The sequence below is a fragment of the Nicotiana tomentosiformis genome, unplaced genomic scaffold, assembly GCF_000390325.3.
Source record: "Nicotiana tomentosiformis unplaced genomic scaffold, ASM39032v3 Un00209, whole genome shotgun sequence".
Taxonomy (NCBI): Eukaryota; Viridiplantae; Streptophyta; class Magnoliopsida; order Solanales; family Solanaceae; genus Nicotiana; species Nicotiana tomentosiformis.
In genome coordinates, this window is record NW_027174768.1 from 1 (window position 1) to 12,987 (window position 12,987).

General features: G+C 33.9%; 3 protein-coding genes across 3 annotated transcripts; all 3 read left to right on the plus strand.

Annotated features, from left to right (window-relative positions):
• Positions 1-267: 267 nt before the first annotated feature.
• LOC138903950 (uncharacterized) lies at positions 268-900 on the plus strand. Its single transcript, XM_070192513.1, has one exon. The coding sequence runs from the start codon at positions 268-270 to the stop codon at positions 898-900; it is 633 nt and encodes a 210-aa protein (XP_070048614.1).
• A 4,907-nt stretch (positions 901-5,807) lies between these two features.
• LOC138903946 (uncharacterized) lies at positions 5,808-11,605 on the plus strand. The gene is made up of 15 exons (XM_070192510.1): positions 5,808-6,287; positions 7,163-7,318; positions 7,401-7,466; positions 7,850-8,614; positions 8,727-8,930; positions 9,420-9,485; positions 9,568-9,732; positions 10,129-10,203; positions 10,305-10,450; positions 10,723-10,858; positions 10,952-11,021; positions 11,100-11,230; positions 11,309-11,365; positions 11,477-11,543; positions 11,595-11,605. The coding sequence occupies exons 1-15, from the start codon at positions 5,808-5,810 to the stop codon at positions 11,603-11,605; spliced, it is 2,595 nt and encodes an 864-aa protein (XP_070048611.1).
• Positions 11,606-11,628: 23 nt separating this feature from the next.
• Positions 11,629-12,735, plus strand: LOC138903949 (uncharacterized). Its single transcript, XM_070192512.1, has 4 exons — positions 11,629-11,761; positions 11,955-12,046; positions 12,138-12,204; positions 12,381-12,735. Exons 1-4 carry the CDS (start codon positions 11,651-11,653, stop codon positions 12,546-12,548), a joined length of 438 nt encoding a protein of 145 aa, XP_070048613.1. The 5' UTR covers positions 11,629-11,650; the 3' UTR covers positions 12,549-12,735.
• Positions 12,736-12,987: the final 252 nt, after the last annotated feature.

The following is a 12,987-nucleotide window of genomic DNA, read 5'->3' on the forward strand; positions in this document are numbered from 1 at the left end:
AAATCTAGTATCTTTATAGCATGGGTTGAGGATAACCTAAGAGATCAAATGGTACAGATGACTGGGTTCTCACTTGGTACTTTGCCAATCAGATACCTGGGTTTGCCTCTCTTTTAAAAAGAGTGGAGCAAAGTGGAGTGTTATCAGCTGGTAGAGAGAATAACTTCCAAAATAACAAGTGCATACTCTAAATGCAATGCAGTCCTATTCTTAGTGTACAATTTTTGGGGGGTTGTTTTTATATTGCCACAAAGCATTTTGAAAGAAATGGATAGGAAATGTCGGTATTACGTATGGGGAAGCATAGATGAGAAGAGGAAAGTTGCACTAGTCTCCTGGGAAAAGATATGCAAGCCAAAGAAGAATGGGGCGTTGAATATCAAAAGTTGTAAATTGTGGAATATTGCTTCTGTTAGAAAACGGATTTGGCAATTGGCAACCAAAGCAGATTCACTATGGATTAGATGGGTATATGGAGTATATATGAGAGGGAATCAAGATATCTGGATTCACACTCCACCTGTTGACAACATCTGGTACTGGAGGAAGCTTAATTCCATTAAATCAGTTATGACAAATTGGTACAATAATGGCACCTACTGTTTAACAATAAATGGTGCATATTCTGTCAGTAGAAGCTATATTAGCTTACTAGGAAGCATGGAGAAAATGTTAGAAGCTGATTTAGTATGGAACAACATTATGCTACCTAGACATAGGTTTATAGTATGGTTGGCTAATCAAGAGAAGTTGTTAACAAAAGAGAGGTTGATTCGAGTCCATATACCAGTAGATGATGGAATGTGTTGCTTATGTGATGAGAACAAGGTTGAAAGCCAGTTACACCTCTTTATTGAGTGTAGTTGGACAGTGAAATTGCAAGATGAACTAGAAATGTAATCGGGTATCAGAATACAGAGGAAAGGGACAACTCAATGCATGAAATGGATCAAAACCAGACATTAAAAGCAGTTCAAGAAGGAATTAGCAGCAGCAATATGGGGTGCAAAACTCTACCACACATGGAAAGCTCGAAATTAGAAGCGTTTTAGAGGGATAAATGTAAAATACTGAGGTTGTGTTTATGCAGATAAAGAAAGAGATTGTAGAGAGGGTAGAACACTTGAAATACTCTAGGAAAGCAAGTAGATGTAGTTATTTGAGGCAGCAGCTATGTAATTAGTTGAGTGATGTTTTTCTTTGTTCGAGGCTTTGGAAATCTCTCTAAAGTGCTCATTAGGTGTATAAATTTGGTTGTCAATGGTAATACTTCACTGTTTTATCAAAAACTAAAAGTGAAAATATGGGATAAAGCGCTTTTAGCTAAGTGTCAAACGATCGAAACAATCGCCAGAGTTTTAGAGATATATTGGATATCGATGAACCATTTGGTGGAAAAGTAATAGTTTGGGAGGTGATTTGTGTCAAGTACGATCAGTAGTTCCAAAATTGACTAAAGCAGAAATTGTAAAAGCTAGCTTGCCAAAATTATACTTATGACCTCAAATGAAAAATATTCAAATGACAAAAAATATAAAAGTAAGAACAAATCCAACATTCAGTGGCTTCTTGCTTCGTGTCGGAAACGAAGAAGAGCATCCAGTAAACGATGATTTGGTTCTTCTAGAACACTTGGTTATCAACCCCAATAGTAATAGTAGTGTATTTAATAAGGAAAATATTTGTGCAAATTACATGATAGAAATTAAAGAGCTATCTTAGCTAGCATAAATGAATATGTTGATCAACTAAATAAAAGGTTGATTGCTAAGTTTTATGGTAAAAACAAAATATTTTTTAGTTTTGACTCAGCAGAAGATGATACCAACAATTACTACTAAGAAGAATAGTTAAATATTTTAATACCAAATGACTTTCTACCGTAAATGTTTATTGTCAAGTTCATTATTTCTTACATATATTAGTGTCACCATATATATAATAGACTAAGTTAAAATTGATCTTCCATTGCATATAGGTTGATTTTGAAGAAAAATATGCCCTGTCATGCTACTGAAATCTAAGATCCGCTGAATAGCTTATGTAATAGTACACATATGGTATATAGAAGTTTTTACTATAACGTCATACATGCAGAACTTATGATACCGGTCAATGTGCTTCTAAGTATGTGTTAATACCCGAATTCAACTTTCACCTTCCGAAACTAAAGAATATCCTTTCAAATTTGTGTGAAAATAATTTTCAGTATGTTTATGTTTTGTAGTTATAATAAATAAAGCACAAGGACAAACATCATAAATATTGAACTATATTTACCACAATATGTTTTCTTACACGAATAACTATGTGTTGCACTTTCACGAGAGATATCAATATCGACAACAAGAGTTTTAGTTATGGCAGAGTAACCAAAGCATTATAAGGAAATATATACAAAAATAATACTGTCTATAAAGAAGTGTTCCATAAGATACCATCACATTAGATACCTTTAAACTACAATACATAATTATCTACTTAACATGACTGAAATTGATCCTTTATGTAAGTTCTGATGATGTCCTTTCATTCGAATTCATGTATTATGTTAATATAACAATATTTTTCAGCATTTAGATGATTGTTGCAGTATTATATATAAAAGTTTTCTCATTAATTACTCCATCCATTCACTTTTACTTGTCCACTATTGACTTTGTACACCCCTTAAGAAACAATAAATAAAGTGCATAATTTACCATGATACCCATATTAATTGGTGTATAGTCTTAATGAATTTAGAAAATGATTTGAAATGAGTAATTAATGCTAAGGGCAAAGCAGGAAAAATAAATTATTTTTCTCTCGATATGCGAAAAGTGACAAGTAAAAATAAAAATTTATTTTTAGAATACTTGACAACTAAAAGTAAACGGTGGGAGTAAATTTTATTGTTCATTCATATAAATAAATATTTAAACCACCATATGTCATTATTAACGTGCAACACACGTTTATAGATAGCAGTAGTTTACAATTTAGTTATATATATTGACCGTATAAAGATTTTCTTACACTACTTTTACATATTATAGAAGATTGTTTTCCATTTTTCAAAGCTTACCCATTAATGTTTCTATAGAGCACCATATGTAGTTGCATTAAATTTAAGTAAAACTTTCCTTACACTTAGAATATTTCGACCTTCTATAAAAGATTGTTTTCCATTCTTTTTCCTGCAAGCCCTAATGGGGTCTTATAAGACACGAAATTAAATAATTATAAGACACGAAATTAAATAGTTGGACCCAATAGGGTTCTAATTTCGAATGATTAAATAAAAAAGAAGTGCATTCGAAAAAAGAAGAAGGAAACTAGGTAAAAAAGAAGTGTCAACTTAAGGTTAATTGAGCTTCTTCGCTAATTAATGATGTTCCTTGTGATATTATTAATTAAGGAGTTTGACTCGCCCATGCGGGAACTACTAGTATTTTACAATATATTTTGACCTATTATAGAAGATTGTTTTCCATTTTTTAGTATTACCAATTAAAGTTTGTATATAGCATCAATAAGAATTTGTTTATATATAGTATCAGTAGATCAGAAGATTTTGACCTATTAAATTATTTTTCAATTTTATAATATTACCAATTAATGTTTGGTGAGTGCATAGACACTATAAATATTCCCAATGCTCTTACAGTTTCGTACCCTCAAACCTAAGGTTTTTTCTTTCTTCTTATTTACAGTTTTACATTGAAAAATATGTTAGCGAGTGACATCTGAAAATAATATTAACAACAAAACTAAATAGTCGTTGGGCCCGGGCATAGCCCTTAAGAAACAATAAATAAAGTGCATAATTTATCATGATACCCATATTAATTGGTGTATAGTCTTAATGAATTTAGAAAATAATTTGAAATGAGTAATTAATGCTAAGGGCAAAGCAGGAAAAATAAATTATTTTTCTCTCGATATGCGAAAAGTGACAAGTAAAAATAAAAATTTAATTTTAGAATATTTGACAACTAAAAGTAAACGGTGGGAGTAAATTTTATTGTTCATTCATATAAATAAATATTTCAATCACCATGTGTCATTATTAACGTGCAACGCACGTTTATAGATACTAGTGATTTAAAATTTAGTTATGTATGTTTACCGTATAAAGATTTTCTTACACTAGTTTTACATATTATAGAAGATTGTTTTCCATTTTTCAAAGCTTACCCATTAATGTTTCTATAGAGCACCATATGTAGTTGCATTAAAATTTTCCTCACACTAAGAATATTTCGACCTTCTATATATAAAAGATTGTTTTCCATTCTTTTTCCTGCAAGCCCTAATGGGGTCTTACAAGACACGAAACTAAATAGTTGGACCCAATAGGGTTCTAATTTCGAATGATTAAATAAAAAAGAAGTGCATTCGAAAAAAGAAGAAGGAAACTAGGTAAAAAAGAAGTGCCAACTTAAGGTTAATTGAGCTTCTTCGCTAATTAATGATGTTCCTTGTGATATTATTAATTAAGGAGTTTGACTTGCCCATGCGTGAACTACTAGTATTTTACAATATATTTTGACCTTTTATAGAAGATTGTTTTCCATTTTAATATTACCAATTAAAGTTTGTACGCATTAATAAGAATTTGCTTATATATAGTATCAGTAGATTTTGACCTATTAAAATAATTTCCAATTTTATAATGTTACCAATTAATGTTGGTCCGTGCATAGACACTATAAATATCCCCAATGCTCTAATAGTTTCATACCCTCAAACCTAAGGTTTTTTCTTTCTTCTTATTTGCAGTTTCACTTTGAAGAATTCAACTAAATGACAATGAGGAGCATTAATGTTGAACAATGCCTTTTCATGATTTTTTCTTTCTTGCTTGTTTCATTCTCGGGTATATATATCACCTCTCTTCTTTCCCTTCTCCTTTACTTTTTCTTGTTTAATTTATTTTTGTATTATTTGCCAGAAAAAAAAACTGAAGTTGAAAACTCTAAACGTTTATGCATGTACTATATATATTATATACATATACCTCTTCACTATAACAACCAAGTTTTTTTTGAAATTATTTTTAATATTATGTTACTATAATATTAGAACTAACGATACTGTTATAAAACGGTTTGACTGTACGTATATATCCTAGCCTCTAGCATGATCTCTTTTGGTTAACTTTTTATGAATTTTTCCCTTAAAAAAGGATTGACTTGAATGTTCAATGTCAACTTGAATTCCGTCTGTTCAAAGTTCAAACCCCGCCAAAAACCCCATTTGACCAAAAACGAACTTCACTTCACTTCATTACACACAGTTCCTTTCCAAAGCTCTCTTCAATGGCGTCACCCGAATCCGCAAAAAAACTATTCGGCTCCGACCCGTACCCAATGATCAACCTTCTATTACATCTCCATTGCAACGACGATCATCTTTATCAACCAGCAAAAACTCGGTTCAATTACACCAAAAACCATTACCCAACTGCTCTAATTCTCAAACTCTTCGAAATGATTCAACGTAACCCTTTTTCGATCACAGGTATTCGCTGTTATAATCTTCTTCGCGATCTTCTGCCTTCTCTTTGGCTCCGTCTTCCTCCATTTACGCGTAAAGACTTAAAAAATGGCTTAAACTATCGTTTATGGCTTGAAAAGGATTATGAAACGCTTAAAGCTTGTGTTTCTTGCGTATCAAGTTTAGCCGGTTTGTTATTTCCTAAAAATGAATGGGATAATCTGTTTTACTTCATGTTTCGATACTTGGGTTCAAGTTCTTTGTATAGAAAATTGGGTGCTTTGTTATAATGGAATGATTTGATTCCTATTTGTCCTGAGGTTTTTATGCCTTATATTGATTTCTTGATTGAGGGTTTTAAAGATCTTATGCCTACTGTAACAGAAGATCAACGGTGTGGTATTGCTGCTGTTAAGGCATCTGTAAAATTGGTTTTGTATTTGGGAAACACCGCGAATTATAGCAAGTTTTATGATATTATGGGGTATGTAATGATGAGTTTGTTTATGGCATTAGGTGAGGAAGTTCTTGTGTGTAGTCTTCTTGAGGATTTGATAATTTTGGCCGGGGCGGACACTGAGTTTTTTAAGGCTCAGATTGATGTTGTAATAGATTCTATGGTGAAAGTAGTAGAGAATTTGGAGTCAAAAGAGAGGACAAGGCAACTTGCTATAGAGTTTGTTTTAACAGTTGCTGAGGATGTTGTTTCTAAGTTGCTTAGTCAGCTAATTGTGATGTTAGTACATATTGAAGATGATCCTAATTGGGGAAATGCAATTGGTCTGATTTCTGAGGGTTGCTCGAAGGTAATACTCTCTTCGTTCCATTATATGTAGCGCTTTTTCCTTTTTAGCAAGTATGTTCTGAAAAGAATGTTATATTTCTGCATTAGGAAACCCTTTAACTTTCAACTTTCCGTCTTACCCTTAGTAGCATGTTCTTATTGTCGTTGAAATGTTATACTAGCATGTTTAGACTACAAGGTCTAAGGGTACTTTTCGGTATGTGTCAAAACTAAAACACTATCAAATAAGATCTCCTTAACTTTGAAATTTTTATTTTAACCTTAATGACATGTTCATATAGCCATAGTAAATTTGTTGCATGTTTAGATTACAAGTGCTAAATCTGCTAAGGGTACTTTTAGCATGTGTCAGAAGTAAAACGCCGTCAGACAAGATCTCTTTAACTTCGAACTTTTCATTTTACCCGTAATTACATGTTCATATAGCCATAGAAATGTTATAGCGTATTTAGACTACAAGGTCTAAGGATACTTTTCAGTATGTGTCAAAAGTAAAACACTGTCAAATAAGATCTTCTTAACTTTGAACTTTTCATTTTAACCTTAATGACATTGTTCACATATTGCCGTAGTAAATTTGTTGCATGTTTAGATTACAAGTGCTAAGGGTACTTTGAGTATGTGTCAGAAGTAAAACACCGTAAAATAAACTTTCCATTTCACTCTCAATGACATGTTCATATTGCGATAGAGATGTCATAGCATGTTTAGACTACAAGGTCTAAGGGTATTTTTTGGTATGTGTCAAAAGTAAAATACCGTCAAATAAGATAAAGCAGAGGGAGTAGTTCAACGTTAATTTTTAGAAGGCTATTGAGAGGCGAAAAATGGGCTTAATATAGTTTTTGTATGTGATTTATGGTGTGGAAATTCCAGGCATTGTTGCAGGAGATGAGGCAGCTTGTAGAGACTGTTGTGATGCTAATTCATGATATGCATCCCCGAGTGCGCTGGGCAACAATTCATGCAATCGGTCAGCTTTCAAAGTGTTTGATGACTGTGTTGCCACATTCATCTGGCAGCGGTGTACGTGTATGTAAGAGTAATGACATAAGTTTTTAACAGTCATATCTCTGATGTGATTTGGACTAACAAGTGACTTGCTGAATTGCAGAGAGGAATGACGATGATGAAGGAAGCGGCTCTGGCAACTTTAGCTTTTTTAGCTATTTCATCACAGGTACTTTTGTTTTCATAGGTTCAAAAAGAACTTCCCTTTCGATGTTCTGGTGTTCTAAACTTCTTTTGCCTGGGATATTGTAGGAGGACTCTGCGTACATATATGATTCCTTTATATCTGTCCATTCCTTTATAGCAGGCATATTATAAAAGTTGACTGTGTTTCTTGGAACTGTAAAATAAACTAATATAATGAACTTTTTAGACTTAAATTAGAACCACATAGCGGTAAGCGATATTTAAACCATTAGATTCAGGGCAACTTCATTCCTACAGCAACATCTTGTAGATACAGTTCTTATAGAGAAAACTGAAAAAAAAAAAAAAAACTACCAACATCAGTTAAGATCCAAAACTGCATTTACTAATGATGTGTCATTTTAGGTCATTTTTGTGCTCATTTCACTGCAAGAAACTCACATGGAGGTAGAAGATCCAATGAGGAGCCTTTTGTTATTATGGAATGATTTGATTCTTGTTTGTCCTGAGGTTTTTATGCCTTATATTGATTTCTTGATTGAGGGTTTTAAAGATTTTATGCCTACTGTATCACAAGATCATCGGTGTGGTGTTGCTGCTGCTAAGGCATCTGTAAAATTGGTTTTGTATTTGGGAAACACCGCAAATTATAGCAAGTTTTATGATCTTATGGGGTATGTAATGATGACTTTGTTTATGGCATTAGGTGAGGAAGTTCTTGTGTGTAGTCTTCTTGAGGATTTGATAATTTTGGCCGGGGCAGAAACTGAGTTTTTTACGGTTCAGATTGATGTTATAATAGCTTCAATGGTGAAAGTAGTAGAGAATTTGGAGTTAAAAGAGAGGACATGGCAACTTGCTATAGAGTTTGTTTTAATAGTTGCTGAGGATGTTGCTTCTAAGTTGCTTAGTCAGCTAATTGTGATGTTAGTACATATTGAAGATGATCCTAATTGGGGAAATGCAATTAGTGATGATGAAAATGCAGGGGAGTTGAGTATGTGTAGTTATGCTATGGAAAGTTTGGGTAGGTTAGCAATTGCATTGGGAGGAAATGTGATTTTGCCTAGTTGCCTTGAGTATTTGTTCAGCTTCTTGTATGATGAAAACTGGAGAATTCGTCATGCTGGTGTTACTGCAATTGGTCTGATTTCCGAGGGTTGCTCAAAGGTATTACTCTCTCCGTTTCATTTTGTGTAGCACTCTTTCCTTTTTAGTGAGTATGTTCTGAAAAATGGGCTTAATTAGTTTTTGTATGTGATTTATGGTGTGGAAATTCCAGGCATTGTTGCAGGAGATGGGGCAGCTTGTAGAGACTGTTGTGATGCTAATCCATGACACGCATCCCCGAGTGCACTGGGCAACAATTCATGCAATTGGTCAGCTTTCAAAGTATCTGAGCCCACATTTTCAAGAGCAATATCATCAACAGATCCTCCCTGCTTTGCGAGAAGTTTTAGATGATTTTGACAATCCTAGGTTGCAGGTACTTCACATCTTTTTCTCTGTATCCTTTACCTTATGCAGAAAGCTATGCTAGTTGAGAATTTACAAGACTTACCTTAAAACTGCTTCAGGATAAAATGTTTACTGTCATCTGGCCAATGTACTAACTCTTTGTTATCTAATAGAGAAATTATTTAGCTACCACCTTTTCAGGTTGGCCTAATTTTACAGATAGTATAATTTACATTCAGCCTTTTGAGCACCTGAACTCTTAACTTTTCACACTTGTCCATTGCAAATACATACCATTGCATACTAATACTATCTCATTTGTACAGATATTAGTGTACAAATGAGATATATAGTGTTTACGTCTGTAAGAGTAATGATGTAATATTAGTGTCTGATGACTGTGTGTTGCCACATTCATCTGGCAGCGGGATACATGTATTTAAGAGTAACGACATAGGTTTTTAACAGTCATATCTCTGATATGATTTGGACTAACAAGTGACTCGCTGAATTCCAGAGAGGAATGACGATGATGAAGGAAGCCGCTCTGGCAACTTTAGCTTCTTTAGCTATTTCATCACAGGTACTTTTGTTTTCAGGGTTCCAACTGTTGTTTTCTTTCAATGTTCCGGTTTTCTAAACTTAGTTTGCCTGGGATATTTTAGGAGGACGCTGCATGCATATATGATTCTATAATGCCTTATCTGAAAGTTATCTTGCTAACTGCTACTAAAGATACAAGTCGCATGCACCTTACCAAATCCTTGGAATGCTTGACTATGATCGCAATGGCTGTTGGAAATCTAGCAATCCTTGATTATGTTGAAAAGGTGAATATAGTTTATATCTGTCCATTCCTTTGTAGCAGGCATATTTTAAAAGTTGAATGTGTTTCCTGGAACTGTCAAATAAACCAATACAATGAACATTTTAGATTTAAAGTTAGAACCACATAGCGGTAAAGCAATATTTAATCCATTAGATTCAGGGCAATGAAGTCATATTTGATTAGGAAATGTGGAAAGTAGTAATAAGTATTTGAATTTACCAGAGGAATAGGTGTGCGCTGTTGTAAACTCGAGCATGGACCAACTTCATTCCTTCAGCAACATCTTGTAGATTCAGTTCTTATAGAGAAAACTGGAAAAAAAAAACATTTATACTAATTGAAACTATCAACATCAGTTAAGTTCGGAATCTGCTTTACCAACAACGTGTCATTTTAGGTCACTTCTGCGCTCATTTCACTGCAAGAAACTCACATGGAGGTAGAAGATCCAATGAGGAGCCTTTTGTTACAAGTATGTTGATACACTTAGAATTTTCTGCAACTTCTCTTTCCTATTTTTGGCTAATTTACACCATAAACATTATGGTTTTCATATACTTGATTCGGTTACAGGCACGGGGTAGACTATGCAAATGCTTCGGGACAGATTTCCTTCCTTATCTGAGTGTTTCCATGCTCGTTGTACTAAAATCTGCTCAGCTAAAGAATTATTTGAGTGTTTCCAACAATTCAGACACAGAGGATTCTGATGATGAAAGGTTGGATCTTCCTAAAACACTCGGACGAAATTTCACTTATAATGCATGGAAAATGTATTAGTACTAGCTGTGCATGTAGATGGTTGTGCATTTCACTTAAGTTGCTTATTTTAGTGACTGAGACAATGGTCCGAACAATGTGTCACAAAGATAGTTTGAGAAATGTCGATTTCAGCAAGTAATAAAGAGAAACAAAGTCACTAAAATAAGCAACTTATTTGGCATAAATCTATTGAGGATGTCTTCATCTGACATATAAATATGTTCTGTAGCATGATTAAAGTCACTTCTGGGAATAAAAAGATCGGGATAAGAAGCGCACTTCTGGAAGGAAAAGCCTTGGCCTGTCATATACTATGCTGCTTTGCAGCTGAGTTAAAGGAAGGGCAGCATTTATGGGTTAATGAGGTATGTCTTGAATAATTACAATTTACAAGGATTAAACTTGTGGTTTCTATCACATGAAGATGAAGATTTCTATCTAACTTGTGGTTTATACAGGTTGTTAGTGGTTTAGTTCCAAATCTTACCTTTAAATTCAGCCAAGAAGTAAGAATGGGCGCCATTTCTGGTAAGTTTCTACATATTCCTTTCGGGCATTCTGAACTTTATCTGATGTTTTGCTAAATTGGATTTACACCTTTTGTAGTAATGGCATTACTGTTGCATTCAGCTGATTTTGCTGTGAGGAAAGGGCTTCCTGTAACAGGATGCGGCAAGCCCCCAGTTCAAAAGCTATTTGACAGCATAATCCCTGCTTTGCTTGATGCATTACAGAAGGTAATTAACCTAGAGTTGCAGCAAAAGTTTAATCAAATATCATATTGATACGATCTTTTAACGCTACTTTCCCTTTAGGAGTCAAAGGTACAAATTCAAGCAAGACTATTGGACGCATTCAACGAAAGCATTCAGGTCAGCATACTATTTTCTCTTCTGTATACTATTCTTCACATGTTTTGCCCTTGAGCTTTATTTGACTGTGCACTAAAAAGTACTTCAAATCTGACATTCTATATTTTTCAGCTAGTGGCAACTGCAGTTGGTATTTGTGCTAAATTCGGAGGCGATATCCTCAAGCCTCATACTATAGGTAATTTGTGCATTATAATATGCTTAAGATATTTATTTTCTCCACTAGCAGGACTGACTTAAATTTCAAATGTTGTTTCAGTAATATTCAATCATTTAAAATCTGTAATGGAGCATCCTAATGCAAAACGACCAGATAACATCATGGCTTATGAGGCTGCCATTTCTACCTGTGGGAAGTTAAGCCAGTTTGTCTGGGAAGGCATTTACACCTATAAGGTTTCTCTCTTACTACTACTTCCCTATATCATTATTATAAATAACACACATTCAGTTTGTACTAAAAGAAAACTTCATACACTAGAACACACAAACACTCAACACAAATTTACGACTTCTCTTGATAAATTTGTGGTTTATTGGATGACATATTATAAACTTTCTTGATTTATGAAACTATTTTACGTGGCAGTTTATCTTGCTTTGGCTAAGCCACTTACCAATAAGGTGTAACTTGGATGAGGCTAAAGTCAGTCACGAACTGCTTTGTTCGATGATGGAAACGTAAGTTTTTTCAGTTGAGCAACAAGCAATAAATGATTAAAAACCTTCAACATTTCTTATGTGTTTCTGGCGTTGTGCCTTGTTCTTTCAGGTCAGAGAAGAAAATTATTGGCCCTCAAGGATCTTATATACCGAAAATAATAGCAGATTTTGCTGAGGTAGTATTTCCTTTTCCTGTACCCTTTATCCTAAATATTGCCACACTATTAGTTAACATACCCGGTCAATATAGGCTTTATGAAAGGCGGTTACAGTTAACTTAACCTATTACAAAGAATGTACAGTTCCAAATATCTACTAAGGTATCCTCCATTTCATATATTCTCTTTTTTAGGTTTTATGGGCAGGGAAAAATTTAGCAACAGAAGAAACTATCAGGCGAATGATCAATCTATTGAACAAGTTCCAAAGGGAACATCAGCCTTCTGTCCTGTCCAACATATATGCAACATTACCTTTACCACATCAAAGCATGTTGCGCACTGTCTTGTCAACCATATAATTTGTTTGTGTATTCGTTTAGTAGATACATGTATAGAACACAGAAGTAGCTAACAGGAAAAGTAGCAGACTCAAAACTTGTATAGACAGAGGAAGGTTCCTCCTATTACTGTAAAGAGCGCGATTGTATACAACGGATGAAGTAGGAGATTTTTGTATTTGAAAGGAATTTACAATTCTTTCTGCTCTATCTTGTGTTATATTTGAGGTGATTTTCTGTCATGTATTAACTTTGGATTGCAATTTAGATTGACCTCCTTTATTTAATCATTCATGGTAAGAAGCCAAGTTGACCCTATAAGTCCTTTGTTTTTAGTTTCCATTCTTAGTTTCACTATCCATTAATTTTGGCAAAAGCTAGAAAAATTCTAAAGTGAAAAGGAACAAAAGATGTGATCTGTGAAGTGCATAAGAGGTGGATTTCTGTGGATTTGGGGACA